The 26,106-nt window shown below is 49.6% G+C and overlaps 1 protein-coding gene across 1 annotated transcript; it reads right to left on the bottom strand.

The window, feature by feature from the left end:
• Positions 1 to 304: 304 nt before the first annotated feature.
• Positions 305 to 18,382, bottom strand: LOC119097260 (protein spinster homolog 1). The gene is made up of 10 exons (XM_037220308.1): positions 18,342 to 18,382; positions 13,503 to 13,749; positions 11,850 to 12,009; positions 11,333 to 11,439; positions 9,007 to 9,169; positions 7,269 to 7,488; positions 3,677 to 3,787; positions 2,731 to 2,901; positions 1,658 to 1,843; positions 305 to 498 (listed from the first exon to the last, which is right to left on the bottom strand). Exons 1-10 carry the CDS (start codon positions 18,367 to 18,369, stop codon positions 305 to 307), a joined length of 1,587 nt encoding a protein of 528 aa, XP_037076203.1. The 5' UTR covers positions 18,370 to 18,382.
• Positions 18,383 to 26,106: the final 7,724 nt, after the last annotated feature.

Raw genomic sequence — 26,106 nt, forward strand, 5'->3', positions numbered from 1 at the left:
AGGGCGGCGGGGGTCCGCTGATGGGTATCGGTGGGCGGCGGAGGTCTGCTCACAGGTCATCGGTGGGCGGCGGAGTCCGCTCACGAGTCATCGGTAGGCGGCGGAGGTCCGCTCACGGGTCATCGGTAGGCGGCGGAAGTCTGCTCACGGGTCATCGATGGGCGGCGGAGGTCCGCTCACGAGTCATCGGTGGGCGGCGGAGGTCCGCTCGCGAGTCATCGGTAGGCGGCGGAGGTCCGCTCACGGGTCATCGGTGGGCGGCGGAAGTCTGCTCACGAGTCATCGGTGGGCGGCGAAGATCCGCTCACGGGTCATCGGTGGGCGTCTCTGGCAGGTAGGCGTCGTTTGTCTCGCCCACCGTATCGCTGTCTGTCTTCTTCTCCACCAGGGGGCCGTCGCGCTGGGCGCGCGCCAGGTCCCGGCGCAGCGCCAGCAGCGCCAGCAAATAGAGTAACGCGCCCAAGATGTACTCGCCAGGGTAGAAAAGGTACAGTGTGTCTGCAGACAGAACAGACACCCGGCGTCGGCAAGTAATACGGGCACGTGGTGAGCCTGTTGAGGCTGGTGTTCAATGATACAATAACAGATGTCTGCGAGTGATACATCCATTACATATGCGGCAATGCATAACGAATTTGTTTTGCAAAATGCAAATGCAAAACTTGAAGCAGTGTTGTCTGATTTTGGTCGCCACAACCTACGAAAGGTCAAGCGAGGTCACTGACCTTAAAATGAGCATCAGTGACCTTTACTTAGAACAGGTATCTAAGTTCCGTAGACACTTTGACACCAACCTGGAGTTTGACTTCGTTTGACTTTACTTGAACCGAAGGTCATGATCTAGAAACCATACATTTTGACACACGATTTCACTTACAGGCTAACACAGCTTGTGAATTTGGTGTTTCAAGCTCTGTTGGAATCTGATATCGCAGAGGGATCAAACTGCCCCCCCCCCCCCCCCACACCCGAACGAAGGGTTCCCGAGCGCGCCAGCCAGCCGGTCACTCGGGTGTGTGTTAAAGGGAATGTTCCACATGTGAAGATATTGAAGCAAGTGTGAGATATGATTAAATAAGCCCACGTATAACCATCGGTATGCTTTTAAGTGGAATAGAATGCTCTGTACAACACAAGTTATGCATGACTGGGTGATATGACTGCACAAAATATTCTGACTGCTTGACTGTCTGTCTTCATGACTGCACTGCACTGACGCGTTCATGCATGGACTACACGAAATATTCGGCCCCCATCTTCGCGGGCGTCTAGCTCAGACACAGGAGGGGATAGGATCTTGAAAACAGTTGGGCTGTAAACTTAACCGAATAAACTTCAACGTGGCTATTTCGGTTCAAAACTCTCTACAAATATGGAACATTCCCTTGAAATCGGAGCCTCGAATAAGCCGGTATACCAGGCCATAATGTCAACACACAAAACACCATGACTATTGCGCATCAACAACGCAAGCCAAGCAGATTTGTGTGCATGACAACGCATTTCAGATAACTGGCAGGTCCCCCGAATAGGCTCCCACTCCGCCTCCCCCCCACCCCCCCACCCTCCACTCCTGACAGTCTGTGTGCTTCTCCGGCGCGCCAAATCTGTCCCAGTGTACAGAGCCAATGTGCTAGCCCCGACCCCAATTGCGTACCGCGAAGCGAGTCGACATCGTTGTAGCCAGCGTTGCTGAAGGCCTTCTTGACCGGGTCCACCAGCAGCGGCATGTTGCCGCCGATGTTGGTGATGACGAAAAAATAGAAGGCGACGGCGGACGTGCGTACCTCAGCCGGCGCCATCTCCACCAGCTTGGCCAGCGTGATCGGCACCCACATCTCGCCTGCAGCGGGCAGGCCCAGGTCAACTCCTACAGCTTCGACCGGCCGGCCAAAGGCGCCCGGGCTACGCGGACGCACAGTCTGCCTCTTCCGCCTCACCACAGTCCTCAGCAGCGTCGGGACACCATTCTACTGACGTGTGGGTCGCCGTTCCCCACGACTGCATACAATGCCTTGCCACACTGCTCACCATACCATGTGATCGATGCTCACCTCACCATACCTTACCACACTGCTCACCATACCACGTGATCGACTCTCACCTCATCGTACCTTGCCACACTGCTCGCCATACCACGTGATCGATGCCCTATGCACGTGTTTGGCGTGTGTTCATCACAAGCGAGCTGCCAAATGACGCTGCCACCTGTTGGGCTGTTCAGGATGGTGGGGAGTCACCGAGGGTTTGTCGGAGGTCAAGGACAGACAACACACCCAGGTAGGTGGCGCGCGAAACGCACGATCCACGTTGTCCACTAGGTGTCACACATATCATAATTCCGATGAGAAATGGAACCACACCGCGAATGTGTGACCACCATGCACTGTGACGGTGAATGTGCAGTCACCAGACTGCCGCGAACGCGACCGTGCACACACCAGACTGCCCTGGATACGAGCGTGCGCACACCAGACTGTCCTGGATACGAGCGTGTGCACACCAGACTGCCCTGGATACGAGCGTGCGCACACCAGACTGCCCTGGATACGAGCGTGCGCACACCAGACCGCCCTGGATGCGCGCGTGCACACGCCAGACTGCCCTGGATACGAGCGTGCACACACCAGACTGTCCTGGATACGAGCGTACGCACACCACACTACACTGGGCACGCTCACCACCGGAGGTTGGCACGCCACGTGCAGCCCTCCGCAGGAGAGTTCTCACCGATGATGTAGGTGGGGATGAGGCTGATGTAGGCCCAGGGCGGCTCCAGGAAGAGCACGCCGAACACGAACGGCGTGGCCAGCAGCTGGGAGATGATGATGACCCAGATGCGGCCGAGAGGGCCGAGCCTGCTCACCACCCGGTCCGAGATGAAGCCGCCGAACACCACGCCTGGCGACCGGACACGGTGAAGCGAGGACACTGGGTCGATACCACGCCCGGGGCGAGACAAGGTCAGACGAGGAAACACTAGGTTAGCACCAGCCCGGAGAGCAAACGCAGGTCAACATCAGTTCTGAGGACAAGACACGGCCAGACACGGACATCGGCCAACAGCACGCATTACACAGGTCACAGCTGACCAGGAGCAGGCTGGTAAGTCCGGAGCAGAGCAGAAGATGCAGAGGGGCTTGGCAACAACGCCGGACTTCGTGTCTGACACGTGGTATGGTACGTGCCGCGTCACAGATAGAGCAGCGAATACGGCATAATGCTTCTACGGCAGACGTGTTATCACAACCACGTATATCACTGACACGACGTGTTCATGCATGCAACACGAAGAAACCCAAGTCGTAGGACAGCGTTATGCATGGCGATCAATCAAGTTTGCCGAAGGCCTGGCCTATTTATGTTGGCGGTTTGCCCAATGAGTCGTACAGCATACTTCACAATGCCTCTGGATCCGTACCCAACGAGCGTGGCCTTCAAAGAATGGGCTGCGTTTGCGCCGGCAGCAGCCCATCGACTGATCATCACCGAAAAGTGAGTCAATGCATCTACGCACCTAAAGCATGGAACACAGCCACAACGCACGAGACGGCTCGGGTTTCACGGCACCGTTTGTCTGCTGCCCGGAGAGGTCCAATTCCTCAACATCCCAACAGCAGAGGAGTTTCATCTGGTACAGTGCGACAGAGACCGGGAGACCAGCTTCGCCACTCACTGATGGAGCCGGCCACCAGCGGGATCCAGGACATGTAGGAGCCGATCTGGGTGGACGTCTGCCCGATGCCCTCGAAGTAGTTCTGCGTGCTGTACGACCAGACGTAGCCGGCTGCAAGCCGAGGCATCGCCGGTCAGGCACACTGCCAAACGAGCCCTCACGCAGCTATTCACTGTGGTCCAGACTTCAGTCACATGCATATTTGCGCAACATAAGGAAGCATCGCCCTCTTTTGCTAGACGAGTAAGTGACGACATATTGCACATATCCGTATGACTGTATGCAGGCACTCATGAGAACACGAACCCAGCGGTAAGACATGCGCAACGATGGTCCAATATCGAGCTGTTCTATTATGTTGCTGTGGTAAGCGATGGATTGTGGACAAAAACTCTGCCGTTCCGCACGTCACCTTCAAGCAGTCTGCCCAGCGCGAGTCCCCAAAACGCTGGCCATGATTCGCCCGCATGGTCCGCTCCAAGGATCACCCGACATTGCTCCACCTTGGATTCGTGCGGTCGTCAACGGCTTCCAGATGCGCCGTGCTTTTTACGGAGTTCATTTTACAGCTTAAGAGCTCATTTTTACGCTCCGACGTCAGTTGACGGCGTAACCTCCCACCGTTTGTAATAGTTAAAAGCCATCCAGTGTCTGCCTCTATGTAAATGGTATGCTTTTTTTGTGTGGAACAGCCCGCCGGTTTTTGTGAGTTCACATGTTTTGCTCGTCACCTGTCCACCGCCGGAGGGTTCCAACCGATCGAATCTCGCGATCAGGCATGCGGACGGACTGACTGCTGGCTGCTGGCTGCCCAACTGGACACGGTGGCGGGGGTTATACCGGCCGGATTTCGCGCGTGTCAGGCACGCTCTATTCTCAACGTTGTTGACTTATTCAAGTTTCTCCTCGAAATGAGCATAAGTCAATATCAACAGGTCCTTCGCAGCATTAACAAGGCCGCAGCAGCACGACGAGCAATAATGGAATCCTCATTTTGGCGCTTTCTCCAGCGCTAGCCACGAGGAACACACAATAACTGAAAAACTGGGTTTAAATGGGGTTTCTGGCGATGGACTCGCAGCCCTATTCTTTATGTCAAACGCAATCTCAGCTCGGCTGAACAGCAAGCTGAAGCGCCGCTATATAATCACCGGTACCTTACTGCCCTGCCGCGCCTGGCAATCCGGCATACTCGCAAGAATAACAGGTACGAGCGAGAGAGCCGAAGCTATCCCAAACGGAAACTGGGCACATCAGCACCCAGTCCCTGGTTTCCAGGCTTGACTTCGTGAACATCATGCTTCTTCAGAAGAGTATGGAGTTCAGGAAGAACGAAACACACGTTCTTTGTGTTTCCCAGACCGGGCTAACGTCCTGCACCCAGCCCCATGCTATCCCCTTCCAAGGGTACTCTAGCATCCGGCGGGATCGACAACCACTCCACAGGGACGGACAGCAAGGTGCAGGCGGCTTTAGGTCATCCGCAAGATGAAATACAGCACCATAAAGTGGGGATAACCAACGCACGCCGGATCGAGGCCCTCTGCCTGTTTCGTAGCCTGGAGGGAGATCAGTGGTTATTGGGAGTAGCCTACAGACCCTGTCAATTCAATCCACCAAGCTCTCGAGCAACTCTAGGAACTGCTGCGAGATATGCTGATATGCGAGCTGATATGCGCTCGCTACTGACGCACGACGTCAACATCAGCGTGCTCGACTCGGAGTCTGTCGGTGCTCTACGATATTAGTCATCGCTGCCGGGGCTGAATACCGCCCAGCTCGTCCACGAGCCCACTCATCTCACGCCCACTCCAAGTGTATTGGACCACATCAGCAGCAGCATCGACGGCCTGAGCACCATTGCGGAGGTTCTCCATAGCGTTCATCAGCGGTCGCCAACCTACCGTCGCTCCTGCACTTGTTGGCCGAATTCGAGAGCGCGTGGGCGAGCATGCCATTCGCAGCCCGAGCACTGTCGGCAGAAATACTACTTTCCTGGATTTCATGGATTTGCTTGCAAATTTCCTGGATTTCCTGGCAGACGGGGACTACTACAGGCCGGCAACGACGTCAACGGCATGGTCCGTGACCTACTGGACCTGGACCTAGCCTACTCACGGACGTCTGGACCGCTCAAACAGGCTATACATCAAGCTCAGCTCAGCGTCATGTCCAGCGTCATGGCGTCATGTCCAGCGTCAGCGTCAGGCGGAACAGCCTGAGCACTGCCGGCAGGAACACTTCTTGCCTGGATTTCCTGGCAGACGGGGACCACTGCAGGCCGGCAACGACGTGAACGGCATGGTAGCCCCTTTCTCACGGACGTCTGGACCGGTCAAACGGTTTTACATCGGGCTCAGCTCGGTGTCATGCTCAGTGGCCGCGCAGCCCACGCTGGTGTCAAGCTCTGGTCCAGGAGTGGCAGGCCTAAATGATTCTTCTCCACCGTTGGCTTCAGCATCGCTGCGGAGCTGAGAGACGCCATGACGGTGAACGGTGATACATGACGGTGAACAAATAGCCCCAGGCCATCGATCAACGTCACCACCGCGCTCAGGCCGCAGGCAGCGACTCTGACGGATCTGGGCTCCATCATCCAGATGGTGAATCCCTAGGGTGTTGTCGACCGCCACGGCGTCCTCTTGAGTGCGACGAAGCGCAGTCTCCCTGCGCTCGGACCTAACCTGCCGCGAGTCGCGAACGCCTCAACCGCGTCTCGCGGGTTCCCAGAGTCGTGGAAGGTGACCACCGTTGCGCCGATTTACGATCCGGCGAACCAGTCAAACTTTCGGTTTATCTCTCTGCTCCTCCGTCAGTCACAGGTGACAGACAAAACCTATGCAACCAGCCGGCTGTCTTCTCTTCTACCAGCAGTATTTCAATCTTGTTCATCCAACAGTATGCCCGCCGCCGCAGGCGTTTACCGGAGGACGCTGTGCTCGATGCTGTTGCTTGGATATTGGGAGCTCAATATTATGGCTACATCTCTCCAACCATAGCAGCTTATTTGAGCAAAGCTCTGAACCGGGTCGACCGTGAGGTCATCCTCATCCAGCTGAGACGGTTTGAAATCCATTAAGACATACGATGAAGAAACTATTTGAGTGGGCGTGGCCCGATGAACAGAGCAAATGGCCAGGCTCCCCCATCTGCTAGTCACGGCACCCCACAGGGGTCAATAACCGGGTTGATCTTGCTCAGTCTCCTGACGAACGGCTTGCCGTGTCATCGTACCAGCCGTCGAAAAATGGCATTTTCTTACCAGACTCGACTGCTGGAGTGAGCAAGAGCAGATGGCCCCGTGGCCTTCTGCTCGCGAATTCAAGACAATTTGGTAGGTTGGAAGGCTGTTTTGATCAAACTTGCTCAAAATGAGCCACACAAAAACGAGATTCACCCCGATAAGAAGCAGCCTATGACCTAAATGACCTAAAAAGGGTCAATGGCAATATACATACAATGAAAGGTTTTAGACCACATGCAAATATACATCGGAAATGCCTGCGTACAATTATATCTTATGTCTTTCGCCTTCGTCCCCCCCCCCCCCCTCCTCACCACCACCGCTCTCCCGTTTCCCCGAATCACGCGCCTGCGTTTCTGATGCCTCCAGCCAGGCAGAGCAGGATGACCATTGGTCGGAAGAAGAAGCGCAACGTTACAAGCAGCTTCTGCACCGACGTCAGCTGTGCCGAGGCCGCCTTGCTGGCGGCGCTGGTGCCGGTCCGCGGCGGCTCCTTCATCGTCAGCAGGATCAGCACGCCCAGCAAGATACCGGGACCCCCCGACAGCAGGTACGACCATCGCCAGCCCTGCGGGCAGGTCGGGGTCACACCACGACAAGACGGGCAATAGGGAGCGCCCACCAGCAGGTGCGGTCACCGTCAGCCCTGCGGGCAGGTCGGGGTCACACCGCGGCAGGACGGGCAACAGGGAGCGCCCGCCAGCAGGTACGACCATCGCCAGCCCTGCGGGCAGGTCGGGGTCACACCGCGACAGGACGAGCAACAGGGAGCGCCCACCAGTAGGGGCGGTCATCGTCGCCCTGGAAGTCAACACAGCGCCAGATGGCATGAAAACGGCTCGCACATAAGGCGCATCAACACGCATCGGGGGGGGGGGGTGGGGGGGGGGCGGGGGGGGGGGGGGGGCTTGGGGGGGAATATGGCGCGCGGAGGCGTAATCGCCGAGCGGTTGACACCTTCAGAGCTCACACTTCGGGAGCTCGGGTTCGTGGGGAAGACTAGATTGTCACCTTCTGGTTAAGAACGGCCAAACAATGCCAAACTCCATATCTGTGTCCTGAGTGTACTCAGACCTCCGCAAGTATCTAGCTTTAACCTAGACACCGTTTAGAAGCAAAAGGTCAATGGTGTTCATATCAATTGAGTGACCTTGCTTTACCTTCTGAAGGTCAAGATGAATAAGACCCCGTAAACTTGCTTTAATATTTAGGTTTAAAGTCAGTATCAAGATCTACGCCAGGCAGCATGCTCCTCAAAGTAAAAACCAATATGTCTTTGATGTCCCTGTTACAATAAGTTCGTGATGAGCGCCAATACTACCCCATACAGCAAGGATTCTAGAAATAAGGCGGCTTAGTTACTGACGATCTGATCTTGAGTTGCTTAATCTGATCTTCATGCGTGACGCAATGCCAATGAAATTAGTCGTTACTCTGACTCAAGTTGTCTATGTGTCTGAGAGACCAACTCAAAGCTGTATGCCTTCGTCCAACATTACGCTGTCTCATCAGATTGAACGATTCCTTATGAACTGCCTTCGCTAAATGTCATGGCCTTCTGGGCCTTGGGGGTAAAATGAGCGCAGCTGCATCCCGCCTCCAGCTGAGCACGCGGTAACGGGATGGCCATGCACGCCAAGACAGTGTGCTGTTATAACCTAGGCAGGCTGTGCCCGGCAGCCGATGAATGCGAAAGTCAGCGTAGCTCGACTCGGTCTCGCATAGCACAGTTTCCAAGGGCAGCTTACCACGTGAATGGATTGGGCAGCGAATACAGCCGCGGAGCGGAACGAAAGCCCAGCTGGCAAAACCCTAAGACTGGATGGACAAGTGGCCACATTTCGGGACAAACAGGCGGAATCGAGCGACGAAAGTAACAGGGCGCACGACCATGACGTCACAAGTAACGGGGCGCACGACCATGACGTCACAAGTAACGGGGCGCACGACCATGACGTCACAAGTAAAGGGGCGCACGACCGTGACGTCACAAGAGCCTTCTGCCAATATGGCAGTCTGCATGCCAGTCCCCCAGCAACGTTCGGGGAACGGCGGCAGGCAACGTGAAGACTACGACCACGCCTACCATGCCGAGGATGTCGGCGTTCGTGATGAAGTTGCCGACGGCGTAGGCCATGGAGTAGCCGAAGTAGATGCCCCAGTTGTAGACGCCGAGCGCGGTGCCACGCAGCTCTGGGGCGAAGTAGTCGGCCAGCAGCGATGCGGCGAACGGAGTGCATCCCGCCTCGCTGCGAACGGTCAGCAAATATCGGGACACGTGAGGCACGTGATGGTGGCACGTACGACAGGTGAGGGCACGTGTCGGGGCACGTGAGGGCGGCACGCCGGGGGCAGCGACACGGAACCGGGATAACAGTTCGCCGCGGGCCCCGTCGAGTCAGGAAGAGCAGCTCAAAATCAAAGGGGATGTTCCACATTTGAAGATATTGAGGCAAACATTAGCTATGCTGAGATCGGCTCACTTGTGATCGGTGGTTTGCTTTCAAGCGTTAAACTGTTCCAAACAACAACATTTCAAATTTTGGTGAATCTGCTGTTCAATACGTCACTGGTTGATGCAACGTCTTTCTGACGTCAGGGTCGGTACCAGACTGGCCGTGTCAGAATTGTTGCTGCGGAGGACGTGCCCAACTCACTTATAATACTTCATCATGCTGAGAGGTGGCGTTGCGTGCCGTGGTGTGTCTGCTGAATCATAATATCGTTAGATGTTCGCATTTTTATCTTCTCTCCTGTTGTTCTTGCATATTTGTGACCTGATATTTTTACTTGCATTCACGTGCCCGTTTGCGGAGTTTTTGTTAATTCATTCAATTCCCAGTCTTATTTCTGTCGTTAGTCGTACCGCTGCCAAAATTTTTGTATCACGTAACACAAAACGTGATTCATGTTCGAGCATCCGTCCTCTTATACTCTTTTTTACTTCATACTGCGTCTTCGCGACGCCCCGCTTGCCCGGGGCAGGCTGCATGCGTCAGCCACGAGTGGGCCAAAACGCCCCCTGGTTAGGGCCCCCTTCCGAGCGCTAAGCACGCGAGCCCCGCAGAGGGTCAGTGTGTGGGCTTAGTCCCTGGCTGCTTAGTCTCGGCGGATGGGCGCCCAGGCGCATGTAGCACTGCCCCACCGTAATCCATTCTCCCTCATCCCATAGCCCTGAAATGGTGATTGCTGCCCAAAAGCGCACTTATCCAGGTGACCAATTTACCAGATTGTGTTCTAAATTTGCACTGATCACAGTTAACAGGGTGAGGGCCAACTGAAGTCCGTTAACGCTGCACATCGTGCTGTCGCGCGCCAGACAAGAATGATGCGATGATTATGTTCTTGAGTTTGGGCACAATACGGTCATTAAGGTGGCGGTATACACGTGATGTTTCTATGGCGTCGTGCACGTCTGGTTGACGTTGAAATAGCTTGCACGAAATAGTCTATACAAGTTCGCTGGTGCCAAGCTCAGAAACAAAAAGGATTTAAGCCTTGGAAAGGGCATGGCTGTGAACTGCACTGAATGGTCTTTAAAATGGCCGTCTCAGTCTGCAACTCTCTGGTGTTCACGCCCACCACCATAGCGTGCGCAGGGTGCACGACGGTACGCGCGCCGATGAGCGTGTGATGCACCTGGTGTACGGTATCCCCCACGGGCGGATAGCGGCGGGGCGCCCTGCGCAGGTTAGCGCGCACCGGGCTCATGCCACACGGATGGGGAGGGAGAGGGAGGGGGAGGGGGGTGGGGGGTTAGGCAGCCGCCAGTCGTCCTCAGCCGCCCCAACGGCCATATATGGCCTCCCCGGTCGGCAGTCGTCCGACGCTTACGTAACGGGGCCTCTTTCAGGGGCACACGGCGCCGATGTCGAGCTGTCGAGATACTCCCGGCTGCGTGTTCGGTGCATGCGGTCGGCACAGCGGGGCCAACCAGGCGACCGACACATATGCCGATGGATCATTAAGATGTTGGGAAGGTATAGCGCGAGCCACGTGCCGACAAAACTCCGACCTGAGAACAGTCTGATTCGGTGTCTCCTGACCAATGCCAGCAGAACCAATTAAGGAGGGCGGGAATTCAACAGCAAAAATCGTGTTTCTATTGTTGTCGGAGTGACGGACGATCGATCATTATATACCTTTGACACCATCAGATAAACGGAACTTTTGACGGCAACGCTGCAAACCGCTGCGTATCGCGATAAGTTACGATAACTGCAGCGTCTCGCTGGCGTTTCACGTGCCCTCCTGCGATTAGGCGGACTGGCGGGACAGCTTGCCGCGCCTCCTGCACGTGTAAGGTGGAAGGTGACCCCGAGCGTCACTGAGAGCGCCCACAAACGACCGAGCTCGCCTGACTGTCGGCCAGTTCTGTGAACACAGACGGCGCCGTCGGCCGGTGCACTGACCCGAACCCGATGCCGAAGCGAAGCGCGGCCAGCTGCCAGTACTCCTTCACGAACCCGGTGAGGAACAGGCAGGTGGACCAGAAAATGCAGGCCACTGTCAGCAGGACCTGACGGAGAACACACGGTCAGGCACCTGCGCTGCGTTGTTCTGTCCGGCTCCAATAACACCGCGATGTCAGTTCAGGGCGTGCCAGCACAGAGGAGGGCTGAAATTGAGAAGCAGGTGTTTTAGATGCCATGGTGCACCTGAAGCACCTGCCTCTGAAATACCTGCGACACACGGCATCATGTGTGGCGTGAATTGGCATCAATTGACATCAACGGCAACTGTGCTGAATTGCGATGTGCTTTTGTTTTGCAGTTTTCTGCTAGATTGTCTTTGAATTTGCTGCATTTGCGTCAGACATGTCCAGATACCCCCAAGGAATACGCGCCGGTGGGTGGGCGGTACAGAACGTTATGTTAGAAGGTATTCTAACTCTAAAAGGTTCCCTCCAGACAGGCGTGACAGACGCACCTTCCTGTTGTAGAAATCGGCCGCAATGCCCATAGGAATGCCGGCAAAGGTATAGATGAGGATGAAGACGGGGCCTGCCAGCAGGTCGTACTGCGTGCCGGTGCCCGTGTAGTCCCACTTGCAGCCTTGCACGCCGTCCGCGTCCTTCCGAAGCGCGCAGCTGAAGCGTCACGTACGGGGAGCGTCACACGGCCGAGCCACCCGGCTGACGGACCCCCAGACGCCGAGGAGAACGCAGGCGTGAGCTGGGACTGGGGCGCGCCAAATGGCGCCTGAAAGGGGCTCCATGCCATCAAAGGACAATGTGGCTCGCATTATCAGGTTTCTGACCTCGCTACATGAGCAAAATAGCAACAACGTGGATGATTCCAGGCAGATGAAAGGAGTTGAACACAGTTCCTCGATCAACAAATTCCGGAGTTATTCAAGCCTCTTCTGGTTAGACTCCCAAGACACTTACTCAAGGCGAGGAGGGGCTACGAACTTCATATCCCAGAGATCTAAGGAACTTGTGGTCCGGTATTGAAAACCAAGCTTTTTTTGTTTGTTAATTACTTGTGATGTTGACTGACTGACTGATGCTGACTGAATGTAGACAGACTGAAACTGCGTTTCGTTTGAATCGAAAGTCCTTGAAAATTTCGGTTTCTCAGCCCTGTTATCAACGCCTCTCCTTTTTTAATTCTAGTCTTCTGAATGTTTTTCACGTTGATTTATTGTTCTGTCAGCATCTTACGTCTTGTTTTTTATATTTGCCTGCTATCTTTAACTTTTATCTTTTGCCTTTTATGTTTGACTTTTTATCTTTAACTTTTAGCTTCATTTTTAATCATAAACTTTCGTTCTTTGACTTTCAAGTTTTAGTTTTCATCTTTAATTTTTTCCTTGACTTTTCATCTCTGACTTTACATTTTTGACTTTTTATCTTGACTTTTTCGAGTCTGATTTATTGTTGATCTTGTTTGGATCTTAATCTTGGTTTTTTCCGCAATCCTAACTCTAATTGAACATCTAAGTTTTCTTTACTTTTCTTTCTTTTACCTTACATTTTCTTTTCCACTAGAGTCTTATCCTTGTCAACTGGATACCGGTGCAATTTTTGTCATTCGGTTTGTCCTTCAAACTTTTTTTCCTCTCAAATTGGCTTAACTTAATTCGACTGTTTTCCATCCAGCCCTTTTCATTTTATTTTCCCATTAAAATCTCTTTCAAGTAGCCTTTTCATGCCACCTTTTCTTTTGCAATGTTTCTACCCAGCTTTTCAGTTGACCTTTGCATTCACCCTTTGCTTTCAAATTTTCCGTTCAACTTTTCTATTCAACTTTTCCCATGCAGCTGTTTCCCTTTAATTTTGTTTTCCACTCGTCTTTGTAAGTGACCACCAGGTTGTAAAATGTCGCCGCGGAAAGCAAACTGGTCACGTTTAAGTACAATGATATGCAGCAGAAAACGAGTAGATCATGTGCGAGTGTAAATGCAAATGCCCCGCAAATGGGAAACGTCCATACTCTAAATAGGCCAGAAAGCAATGCATGATTGCCCACGGAGCGCCAAAATGGTCACCAACAACACAAGCAATAGGCTGGCACATCGGCCCAGATCATGATGTCGGCCCGCCTCGAAAGCCATAGGGGATCACGGCGGCACCCTCACGTGGCGTTGGTGGTGCAGTTGGAGCAGTCCGTTTCCGACAGATGCGAGCTGACGGCATCGTCCAGCAGGCAGCCGCGATCTCCGAATCCGATGTCCTGTGCGGTCGGGCGCGCTACGATGGCTAGCATGTAGCGGTCCAGCTGGTTCAGCAGGAAGGCGAGCACCAGCAGCAGCAGCACGTACAAACTGTAGCCGGACGACCGCAGCAGACTCCGCAGCCCGTCGGCACGCCCGCCGCCCTTCGACTCTTCGTGATGCGTGAAAATGATATGGGTATATTGTTAAGGATTTATTGTCATTTAACTCGGTTGTTTTGAAGATTTGACCAGATGCGAGCCTGACTATAGATGACTACCGTGGCTTAAGATTTCACATGGTTGAGGACAAAACTACTAATATTCCCCAGTTGTCCCCGCATATAACAGTCGACGGTCTGGAAGACAGCTCCAAAAACGTGGACAGGGTTTCAATGAGCCCCTTCTCTCGTCCAAAGTAAACAACGTTTACCTTTGCTCTACTAGGGGTGCGGGGGGGGGGGGAACAAGCCCCCGCCCACCAAGTTTGCTCTCCGAAGTATCGTCTGACCGGTTTGGAGCATGGCGATGAAATTTGGAACACCTGCGTTTACTTTAACATATTTTGTGCAACTGTGAACTTTTTGTTCGTGACGTCTAATTACACATGATCTGCTTCTCGAGGTCATATTGGTAGTATTATATTCCAAACTGCCAAGGAAGGCTTATTTCTGCCGGAAATATACTACAAACAGGTCTCTAGACTTCTCCTTTTGTCTTAACACTCATAAGTGCGCTGTTGCCGTTCCGATGACGTTTTATAAGGTCATGTCATCTGAGGTTACATAAGGCCAAACCTTTAAGTTTTTGCCCCATTCTAAACGTTAGTCAGCATTTTTTTACAGCGGGTCACCGTTTTGAATTGAGCCACAGTTTTTTTTGTTAACCACTCAGTCATCAACAGAGCACTGGAGCACCCAGGCAGGAAAATACGTGATTCTATCCTTATAGGAAGTCAGCGCCCAGACCTTAACGTACAGAGTTCATCATGGCCGATTGTGCAAATGAGATCAGCGCCTTGCTGTGTGATCTATGCTAGTTAAAAATCCTTTGCATGTATGTGCGATGCCTGACGAGCGATGCACGATGGCTGTTAAATTCAATCGTTTGCATGTGTGAATAATGCGTGATACATCATGCCTGTTTGCTTGAATTCGTTTGAATATATACGTATATTACAAGTTCTTTTATTTTTGGTTAGATACGCACTGTTTCGTAGTAATGATTGGCAATTACTCCCTGTTTAATCCCCTGAATTTTGGTGACCGGTAAGAACCGTAGCTCGCTGTTTAAAAACAAATTTGAAACTGAAAAATTGAGTGGAATTGGCAGGCGATTTTGAATTTAGTATCGATATTCGTTTTGATAAAGGCGCGTGGCCGAATTTCAACCCGTCTATTTCTCCATTCGCTTCGTTAATCTACCAGGAATAAGACTATTATTACTGTCTTACCCATATGTGTAGTGTTCCTCGCGAATGCACTTTACGACTTGCGTAATTTGCAGATTTCCTGGATAATATGCAAACTCTTCGGTGGGTTCAACGTTTACAAATTTGTTGGTTGACTTGGCAACGGCCCACTTTTTTCCATTGCTTATAACATAAGCCTAACAATATCACTTGATGCTGGTACTACTCTTTACAATTCTTAAAGAATGAAGCTATGATATATCAAACCACGGATTTGCGTAAGTTTTTCAGCGCATTTGGAAAGAAAATTATTCGCATAAATAAAACAGTAGTAATAACCTTATTTCTCAGAGAAAAACCAGGAGAATGGATATAAAGGCGGGTTGATATTTTGGCGCATGCCTTTATCGAAACAATAGCAGAAACATTTCTGCTATTGTTTTGATATAGGTATGTTGCCGAAATGTCAACCCATCTATATCTCCATTATCCTGCTTTTCTCTGAGGAATAAGGCTATTACTGCTGTCTTAAACCATATATGTGCCTGGCTTACGGTAGCAAATGATCAAAACTTACCGTATAGATTGATGTAGCAAGGAACCCGTTGTATACATGTACCAGTATGCTTGCTCAAATTGCTAACCCACGCCCCAACTGACGCATATTTTGTATTACTTAAGACCGCTTGATTTTGCAGTGGAACATGAACTGCATCCGAATTCACACGACCACGCTATATTGCTGTTAGCGAAGGCTCAAAATACACAAATGGTGATATTAATGGACCCCTGCATGGCCCAAGTAGAGCAGGTTGTCCAATAAATCATAGATATCGTCATTCAAATTCTTGAGGCATGCAGCTTCTACAATTGCAGGCAATTTTTAACACAATGTTAGTTTCTGCTTGATACTCGACATACAGACGTTTTCACACTCATCGTAGAAGGTGGTCTCAGAGGCCCCACAATACCCCATAATATCTCGAAAATAAGTAAGCTAGAGCCATGGAAAAAATAGAGATCGACGACTGTCAAATTACATCATATAGAGATAAAAAAGTGTTGAACGTGACATTTGAAAGATGACTTCGGATCATGTGGGACGATAGTGTTTTATAGATGTCTCCTATTATCCCCAGGCTTAAGGAGAGTGCTCCAAATTTTATTTCACTACCATCTGGTGCTTGCTTCAATATCTTCAAACGTGGAAAATTCCCTTCAAACACGCCACGGCAAACCGGGAGACGAAGTTGAATGAATGGGTAGCTGTTGAAAAATACGTCAGGCAGGCACCAGTAACTATTTGCATATGTGGCCCATAGCATGTTACATTTGTTCAAAGGTGTGCAGGCGATCATAGCATTGAACAGTTCGTTGATAAAAATAGCTATATGTCAGCGCCAGTTCGGTTACATAAAAACATACACAAGTCACATCAATGGGGAGGACAGCTTTGGAAAGGCCAGAGAGACGGGAGAGGAAAGCTGACAGATAGGTTCAAGTGAAGGAAGTGTTTCACATTTGTGTGGCGTTTTGAACTGAAATAGCCTATCTTGAGTATCATTCGGTGCAGTTCACAGCCCTGCACTTCTTAAAACCTAAGCCTTTCTATTTTTTTAGCTTTAGTGCAAGAAGGTGCGCAGACTATTTTTGGGAGACTTTTTCGAGGTCATCGATGACGCCATAGTAACGTTATTTCAATTTCTGCGAATTCCATTAGTCATGTTGCGATCAAGGTTAATCAAAATATTTTCCTCGAGTTGTTCATATCTAGCATTTGTGAGCACGATTTTTGGATTGAACAGCGGCCTATGGGCTCTCAACCAATGCTGTGCATGGCACGATGACGAAAATCAAGCGATAACGTATTGAGCAGCACATTCACCCAGCAGAGAAATCGTATTGTCTGGAGCATTATTTTTCCACATTTAAGTTTACCAATATTGGTAAATGAGCTTATTTCATCAGCTTGGTGCTTGATTGAAAAACTTAAAATATAGAACATCCTTTCAAGGCGTCAGTGATGTGTCTAATCCATATGCCTAATTTTGATAAAATATCACAAGTTTGACCTAGCCGAGCCATGAATGACAAAACCTTACACAGGCCACCAAAGCGAAAGTAATGCACTTGGTAGTGATATAGATCTGAAAAATTATAAATGTGCTGTAGGCCGTATTTTCTGCAAGAAACATGTGCTCTTTGTCACTTTTGATAAAAGTGTCACCGACGTGACCTCGAAAAAGCTGCGTATACCATGGATCGTCGAGGACAAAATGAACCATAAGAATAAAAAAACTCTGTAGCATGTATGCAAGCGATGTAAGTTCAGGTGCCCAAAATTTCAGCATCATACAGTTATTTAGACATGATAATAAGGAAAGAAACCATTCAGTGACCATGTGGCCCGCTCGTGGAGTGACGGTTGTGTCCCGGTATCCTTAAGGTTTTTGGAGTCACCCAATACGTGCAACAGCACCATGCAGTGGCGGTTGCATATCCACAGCTGTCCCGAAAAACTATCATGCGACCTATACGGATACAGAAAAACCTCAACCGACAGAGTACTTTTAGAGCCTTTGGCCCTTAAGCTGATATTTCACACGCTCGTTCGATAAGGTGAGGGACTGATAGGACTTCCGCCATGCTAACGTGACCTTCCAGGTCACGCTAATGCCCTTAGACTGTCCACGTGACGTTTCTATGGCTTCAAGCGTGCCTGGGTAATCTTGAAATAGTCCGCGCGAAATGATCTGCACACGTTTGGGGCGTAAAGTTTAGTGACGATCGGGCTTTTGGTCTCAACATGGGCAGGGCTATGAAGCGCTCGATTATCTTAAACTTGACTGCTGTGGTCTAAAACCCAGTACAAATGTGAACTTTCTTTTTATGTTTCTGAAGTTATGTTTAAAAGCACTGAGGAAGTCAGGCCGCCGTCGGGAGAGGGTTACATCTCGGATCAATTTAACGTTGGACACACGTGGACATCGGATCGTGCATCTGGCAGCAGACTGACGAGGTGAAAGCGCAAATGTAAGCATGACGCGAAGCAGACTCGCTTACACGTATGTGACAGGTTACTTAGTCATTTTACCTTGAGAGGTAGGAGTTGAAATCACCTGTTGAATTGGAGCTCTGTTCATGGGCATGCGTTGGGAAAACAGGGTATGAACTGTGGCAGCAACGATACCAACTTTATGAATGTTCACGTCCCGTGTCAACAACTTGGTCATTAATGCTGCTCACATGGGTGGCTATGGGCACTGTTTTAACTGATGTGAATATATAATGGGAGCGCACACATACTGAACCAATCCAAGTAGCCGACGTCGTGACTCGCCTATACGTACTCACGGATTTTCAGAGTGCCCGTTTTGCCCATGGTTGCCAGCGGTTTGTATCACGCAGTGACGCCGCAGATGCGGTAATGGACAACGCCTGCCTTAGTCTTCTGCCAGCTGAGGGCTCACAGGTCACTGGTAGTTGGCAGCGAATTTTATCGAGAACTCATGCTCGGTGGAGAACACAGAGAGACACTGCCACTCTCGCCGTGGTCCAAAGTGGGCTCAGGAGACCTCCCAAGTAACGATGACTTTGCTGATATGTTCAAGCAGAACAGAACAGCTTGAAAACCGGAGCTCAGAAGGCTTAGGGCTGGTGACAACGTGGGCACATGCGCATGGCTGGGCGGCGAGGTGGACAGTGTTTGCTAACCACAGCTAGCAGCTACATATTTTGCACGCAATTTTCTGCATTACCTTAAAGGAAACTAAGTGCGCCACTTCGCGCGTGATCTTGGAGGGCTCATTCGTGGCCTATCTCGCGTGTCTCATGCGCAATCAGTGAGGTGGCGCAGGGGCGTGTGCAGAATTTGAAAATGGGAGGCGCGATCATCCTCCCTGGTCTGAGAACAAGAGAACGGACGCATTCGGCGACTTGATTAAATTATTTATGCTGTGGCAACCAGACAGCAGCCCGCTTAGCTGCGTTTGTGTTTTTGTTTTGGGGGAGGTCTTTCTTGTAGATTGCTATTTAAGGCAACCAGTGGCTCTCACACCATGCACATACATTCGAAGCTATATATATTTATATAAGATGCGACTCCTAGTTGGTGGCTTGAGGCTCGTGTCGCGTGTAGGGCGGCTGCGTGCAGTAAGCAGGGACAATCTGTGACCGGTAGGCTGGGTGTGATGCTAAAGCTGACAAGTGACTAGGGAACCCAGTCAACAGAATAGTGGATTAAGTCACTTCTCAAAAGTCGTTATGATAACGGGTTAACCATCCACCAGTACATGTTGATTGTTGATACAGTTGACTGTCGCAGCAGTAGCAAAACGAGAAATCACCACAATCAATTGTTGGAAACGTGAAGTAGCATGCACATAACAGTATACGCCATCCCGTTTTGGGGGACCAAACCAGGGTTTTACGACCTTTGCGGAACAACCCTTCCCCTGGATCTGCCTTTTTGCCTGAACGTGTGCGCTGACTAGCGCTATCGTGTCTTCAATAGTATGATGCGTTCGAAGACCGTGTATGGTACGTTACAGCTTCCCCGCGTCACTTCTGCATGCATTTGATTAACAGCAACTTCTTGCTCTAACAACAGTTCAGCCAACCATCTAACAATGGAATACATGTGGGGGCGCACGTACATAGTAGACCCTTGGGGCACGTGTACCCTCTTTACCAGTTGTATGGTATAAAATGAGCGGAGTGCGCAAAACTCAGTTCTCAGTAAAACAACTTTGGGATGTTCCCACTCATCCCATTTTGAAATCCCGCGTGCGTCCATAACCACACGCCACACAGGTGCGCAGGCGCCCGTCCACATCCTACGATGGCTTGGTTTGGAGGCAACTTAATGGTAACCATGGTAACTGATGCAAGCGTCATTGAATGGTAATTAATGACGCTTGAGTTGTCAAAGATGAAAATGGTAGCACACTAGGCAGGGGTGAGAAAAGTGCCTTTTCTGTCACTGACGAAATTTGGAACCGTCTTAATTGTCACTTGGAGCCAAATCGGTCAAAAACCGCTGCAACATAACTCTTTATACAATAAACCACAAAACAGAGAAATTTAATGCAATGCGACACCACCATCAAGCGATTTTTGGTTCGAGACTTCATTCGCATTTCAGTGTCATTTGATGATGGTTGAGACTAAAGTAGTCAAATTTACAGGTAAAGACATACTTGACATAACCAGCCTAGTTTTATACCTAGGCGTGTAGTTTCCTATTTAGTTAGGGGGAGTGGATTGTGCCTCCTCACCAGGGATGCAGTTTCTTATCTTTAGTTATGGTTCTTTAAGCATTATTTTTCATCAATCATAATTTCTAGAGCTCAGCCCTCAAACTAATTTCGAGAAACTACACCCCTGCTCCCAGCTGTGAAAAGAAACAGCGTCAAAGTTGTGAAGAAAACTGTTTTAAGTGCATTTCGGAGGCTGGCTCAGCCTTTTTCCTGCTCCCCCCCCCCCCCCTCCCGTCTCTATCCCTCAGCCCTAAGTCTTTTGCAAAACTGCATCCCTGTAGCCCTAAATTTACCAATAACATGACTCTACAATCGCCTGATAGCAATATGACTTTTGGTTTTGTAACGTCATCGTGCAATTACCTGAAAGCGCCTGCGACATTCACTATCTTCGCATAATCATTACCGGTGCAGAACTCACACTTCATAACCTGAGCCCAATCATTGGGAGCAAACCCCACGTCATATTGGTATCAACAGATGCAAATTACATTTTTGAACACTTCTAGCACCTATATTTAGTTTTATATGCAATATGGTGAAAATAAAAAGCGCTTTATCCCACCCCTGTCCACCAATCAGTACGCTAAGCCTGAGGTGCAACGGGCAATGTGAGAGGCCTACACCAGTGAAGCTCAGCCTCTTACCTCGAAACCGCTGTTCCTCTTAGCAGCAGAAAGCCCCGGATGAATCTTTGAAATGTGTCGCCCCAACGTCCTCCGTTTACCTCTGACGCGACAGCTCAGGTACCCACAAACAATAATCCTCCTAGTCCGGCAAGGCTTTTTAACGCAATTACATTAAAAATCTGACGATTAGCTACGTTCTTCCAGCCAGTCAGCTTCTCATGACATGAACACAGCCAACAGCAGCCCACAGCTTTGCACTGAACCCAATGTATTAAAGCGTGACGAGCGTTCGGGCCAACCTGTCTCCAATGACACGACGCTTTAAAACGCTACGTAACAAACTGACCACGTTCGTCGCAGGGTGCTATGGCCAGCCTCGACCCTTACGACTATTAATAAGCCTAATTATTTGGTATTTTATACTGTTTAGTATGTGAAGTGAATCGGGGCTGAAACAGTTGTGAAAAGCATTGATCTGAGGGGCACTGGAAAAACACTGTGTCACCACTGATCCGTGACGCGAGACGACGGCAGCACTGATATAGCATAGTTTGTAATATATTTCCAGTAGCTGTTAAAAACCATCCTAACTAAAGCAACCATGTTTGGCAACATCTTATGGCTCAATTTGCTCATACAGCTAAAGGCTCCCACGTGTGTTCTACACATGCTTACGTTGCAGGTGTTAATGAGTGCAGACCAATGCTAAGCTTCGAGTTTCGTCTAGCTGGGATAGTAAGTTGTAATATGGTCTGGTCTATTGAAATTTAGTTGCATTTCGCAGTTTTGTCGCCAAGCGGTTCGCAAACGTGGCCGATTTTGTCACCGGTCATATCCGGTAAATCCGAAGGTTTTTCACCCTTGGTACTAGGATGGAAGCACTACGTCTGTGCGAGCTCCAACGACTTGACGTCAAAGGTCAGCCTTATCAGTGTTAAGGTTACAGTGGCACTAAATCCTTCAACCAATAGTTCGTCATAAACCTCGGGAGCGCAAATAGAAAAACGTCGTTCTCCCATATCAGTACGCGAACGACTCATAAACAGATTACTGACTTGTCTCGTGGGTCTACAGTGCACTTTACTCACAGTGCGGAGCATTAGAACAGGTAATCGTGCACGCCTGAATGGAGGGTTTGTGGGTGAGTGAGCCTGCCTGGTGAGGGAGGCCTGCTTGGAGCTGCAGTGGAGAGCCAGCAAGGCCTCTGGTGCACGTCCGGCACATGATCAATTTTTGGGGGGTCGAAAATGACTTCCGCAGCAAATTTAACACCTTTTAATCTTGGATATCTGGGCTGTGAACCGCAGTCGCATACTAATACGTTATCTTAAACATGTTTTTTTCATACCCACTATCTTTATATCTTGCGGCTTCCTAATTCGTTCATGTCCCTGTTCCGTTTTGCTTATATGTCGACAGTATCTACTTCTTCACGCATGCTGTTTTACAACAACATTTGCTTGGGAGAAGGGTGAGAAAGATTCTCTAGGCTGGTAGCTTTGCAGCACGTTTTTGCTACAAGTGGCGTTTTACATCTGACGGAAAAGCTCTATACCTAAAGCTGTAAGGTTACCGCCACACCGACACCGACGCGTTTGATCTTCTTGACCGGCTTAGAAAGTTCGTCGTTAAAGCCCCGTGATTGGCAGAAATATTATGACGTTGGAAGCGACTGCTCGTGAAACAAAACACCATCGTGGCGATTCGTTGCTTGGAACGCAGTCAAAGTATCGAGTCCACGAAAGCGTCACTAGAATGTCGATAAGTAAAACGAATCAGCATACGGCCGGGGTGCAAACAAAGGAAAAATAACAAAGTGGCCGACAAGGGCGTCTACAAATTGCGTGGCGCGTGGAGGGAAGAGATGGGATTTTTTGATGAGGCGTGATCGAAATGTGAGGAAAGGAAGAGGGTTCTGTACATTGTAACGTTACGCTCTAGTGCAGTTGCAAATCGTGTTGAGATGGTTGAAGGAAATGTTCCGCATATGAAGATTTTGAAGCAAGCATGAGAGATTATGAAATAAGGTCACCTATAACCATCGGTATACTTTTCAGTGGAGAAGACTGCTCAAGGCAACAAAGTTTACGCTAGTAAATATGTTCCTCAATATGTCATTGTTTATTAAGTTATAAAACATTTATACACTAGATCGTCACACGCCAAGCATCAGATCTGAGCGACTTGACAATTTTTTCTTATTGGCCTGGAACGCCACAAGGCATAAGAGGTAGCAGGATTTTGAATGACGCTTCTATACCGTATGCATGCATGGTGAACTTAAAATAGTCTGCATGAAATAATCTGCTCATCCTCGTGGGCGTGCAGCTCAGAAACTATAGTGTTTTAGGTCTTAAAATGGCAAACGGCAGGGCTGTAAGCTGCACCTGGTGATCTTCAAAATATCTAGTTCAGTTCAAAACCCCTTACGAATGTGAAACACTCCCCTTAACACGCGCTCGGTTGGAGGTCTACTTGTCCCTCGAAGTTTTTTACGGAAGGATTTTGGAATCGCCTGGGTACGTCGCGTCATATTTTGCATAACTACAGAAAATGAAAAGCAAATTTTTGGGTGTCAAAAACGTTAGATTTGCCTTTTAAGGTCGCTGACTGGCAGGTTAAAGAAAGTCCACGGGTGCAGTGAACGCAATTTATAGTGTATCGTTGAACCTAATGCAGCAACGGAGTTTTAGACGAAGCCGAAATCCTCGCGAAAAGGCAGAACAACAATGCAATTAACAAATTTTATTGACCTGGGTCAAGTGTGAAGGTCAGCCTTCCGTCAAGAGCAGCGTGCTTTTTCACTTGAATGCTTGCTTACGGGATAGTTTGTGGTGCTAGTTTAAATGTCTTGATAGCAGAGACCGCATCACACATCTTCCATGGACTTCTTAAAGGCCAGAATGGGTCACTGACCTTAAATGACACAGGTGAACCTTTTGCTTTTAGGAACATACCGTATAACGTAATGCTTAACGCTAATTCAAATGCAGAAATCGAAGCAGTCTTGTGTGCTTTTGGTCACCATAACCTTCTAAAGGTCTAACAAGACCACTGACCTTACATTAGCACCGGTGACATTTGGATAAAAACGGGTGCCTAGGTTAACGGCGGTTGCATGAGAAGGTTCGTAGGGCACTTTGGACACCAATCAGGAGTTTGACCCTTTGGACCTTACTTGACCCGGAGGACATGCCCTATGAATGTCAAATTTTGACCGAAGTGACTTTGCATACGAGACATGACACCCCATGAACTTGGTATTTCTAGATCTTCTATTTTTTTACATAACTTAGATTTTAGGGGGTCAGTCTGATCCCCCACCCGAACCAATGGTTTTCAACCGGCCACCCGAACGCGTCTTACCGAAGCGTTTTAGCAGCATACACAAGGTGATAAAAGTTTTTCAGTGCAACCAGTGGGTAAACAGTGCGGGATCCGAACAAAATATTATGATTCACAACACAATTGCATCGCAATGATTGCATCCTATGGTTCACATCACAATTGTAAACGGCCCCTAGCCCTATTCCCTCTCCATTCTTCCAGACTCCGCTGGAGACTGTTCCAAGAAGACCGGGCTTTCTAGCTTGGCGGACAGGGACACAATTTGGGAAAGCATGGTTTTGAAGTAGGTGTTTTGGGTGAAGTTTGCGAATCATCGTCAAATTCTCTCAGTTGGTACACTGTGTTTGCTAACGCACACAATCAACCAGAACCTGATGATGTGTATCTCACATGTATTCTCCAACTCTCAAAGTCCCGAGCCCCCTCGGCTTCAAGACACTAAAACGCTGCCCGCAAGGAGATGTTACAAGCCTCTAAATAAATTACACCGGTACGGACTGCGCCCACACAGAAAAGTTAGAATAAACAGGGTATATTTACTCAGTAACAAAACAGATCTGTCTTTGGTATGAATAGCTGGTAGAGTAACTCTTACATTATATAGAATAATCATATACAGCAAAAATATCGTAAGCTTGGAATAAATCACAAAGTAATAACATTACACGTTTTGTAGCATATTTACACACCACTAGCCAGTAGATTGATAACCCCAGCGTCTGATACAAATAATTCGAACCACATTTTTCCAGACTCTTTTACACCATGGTAAGTATACAGGTGTGCCTTCACTCTTGTGTATTCAACACTCAAATGACAACGTTCCAGTGTTTGACCAAACATTGTTCAAAATTACTATCTACTGATGTGGTTGGTTCGATAGATCTCTTTGTCTCCATGCGCTGGCTTCCGGTTAAGCTTACATTTGGTTAGCATTAACGACTATTTCAATATCATTTGGTTTAAGCGAGCAAACCTGTTGGCTTAAGCCAAGGCCTATGCACCTGGGGTGATAAGCCTAGGTCTGAAGTTATACCATCGTGCAAGCGTGTTAGCACAGTATGGTTTTACATTAGCACCGTAGATCGGACAGAGTTTTTGGTCTGACCCGTCAGCCAAAGTTTGTTTCAGTCTTCAACCAAACTCCAAGGGAAATTCTCGATGATCCAAGCATATGGTAGCGTACGGTAGCAGCGTGATGAAGAACACGTTGGCAGCATTTGGTGCAATATGCATCCAGCGTGGTCACAGCGGAGGTTTTCGCCACCAGTCGACGTTCGTCGCATAAGATGGCGGGCGACCGGGGAAGTTCCTTCGGCTTTGCAGAATTTACAGTATTTCCCAAACTTTCCTGTGTAACTGTTCGTAGGTGAGCGTGCAGTTAACTCAGCGGTAGCAATGTGAGACAGACATGGGCTTTTTCAATGGTGTTACTGGCTGCCGGGATCTTTGTGTGCCGATTACATAGTCACCTTCCCAGGCCACGGGTGTAACTTCACTGCTAATTGGGATGCAGCTGTATCTGACAACATCTCGGAACATTAGCATTATATATGTTTTGTGTTGCATAGAAAGCATGAAGCACAAGATGGCAATTGCATTCCTAGTGCCGTAGCCCCGGTTTCACCCAGGAGGAACCGAATTAGGGGGTTTGAGTAAGGTGGGCCCAATTTCTGGATATGGGAGATAATTTAATCTCTGAACTCCATTACGATGTTTTCAAGCCCATTTTTGATGAGTAAGGCATCATTCAAATGCCGTAAACCACAATAAAGCGTTGGCGTTTTCAGCCCCAGAGTCCCCTGCCAGGATAGGATAGGTAGGGCCTCGCAGGCCACGCAGGGGCTCCTTCGTGCCGTATCAGAGACCGCCGGCCGGCGGCCG

This window comes from Pollicipes pollicipes, unplaced genomic scaffold (assembly GCF_011947565.3).
Source record: "Pollicipes pollicipes isolate AB1234 unplaced genomic scaffold, Ppol_2.1 Scaffold_4295;HRSCAF=5057_pilon_pilon_pilon, whole genome shotgun sequence".
NCBI lineage: Eukaryota > Metazoa > Arthropoda > Thecostraca > Pollicipedomorpha > Pollicipedidae > Pollicipes > Pollicipes pollicipes.

Excerpts from the sequence above, each read along its gene's own strand:
- LOC119097260 (XM_037220308.1), bottom strand. The coding sequence starts at position 18,369 with ATGGGCAAAACGGGCACTCTGAAAATCC. Across the intron at positions 9,170-11,332 it reads CGCTTCGGCATCGGGTTCGG|CGAGGCGGGATGCACTCCGT; the intron begins GTCAGTGCACCG and ends GACCGTTCGCAG. Across the intron at positions 1,844-2,730 it reads CATCCCCACCTACATCATCG|GCGAGATGTGGGTGCCGATC; the intron begins GTGAGAACTCTC and ends TGCCCGCTGCAG.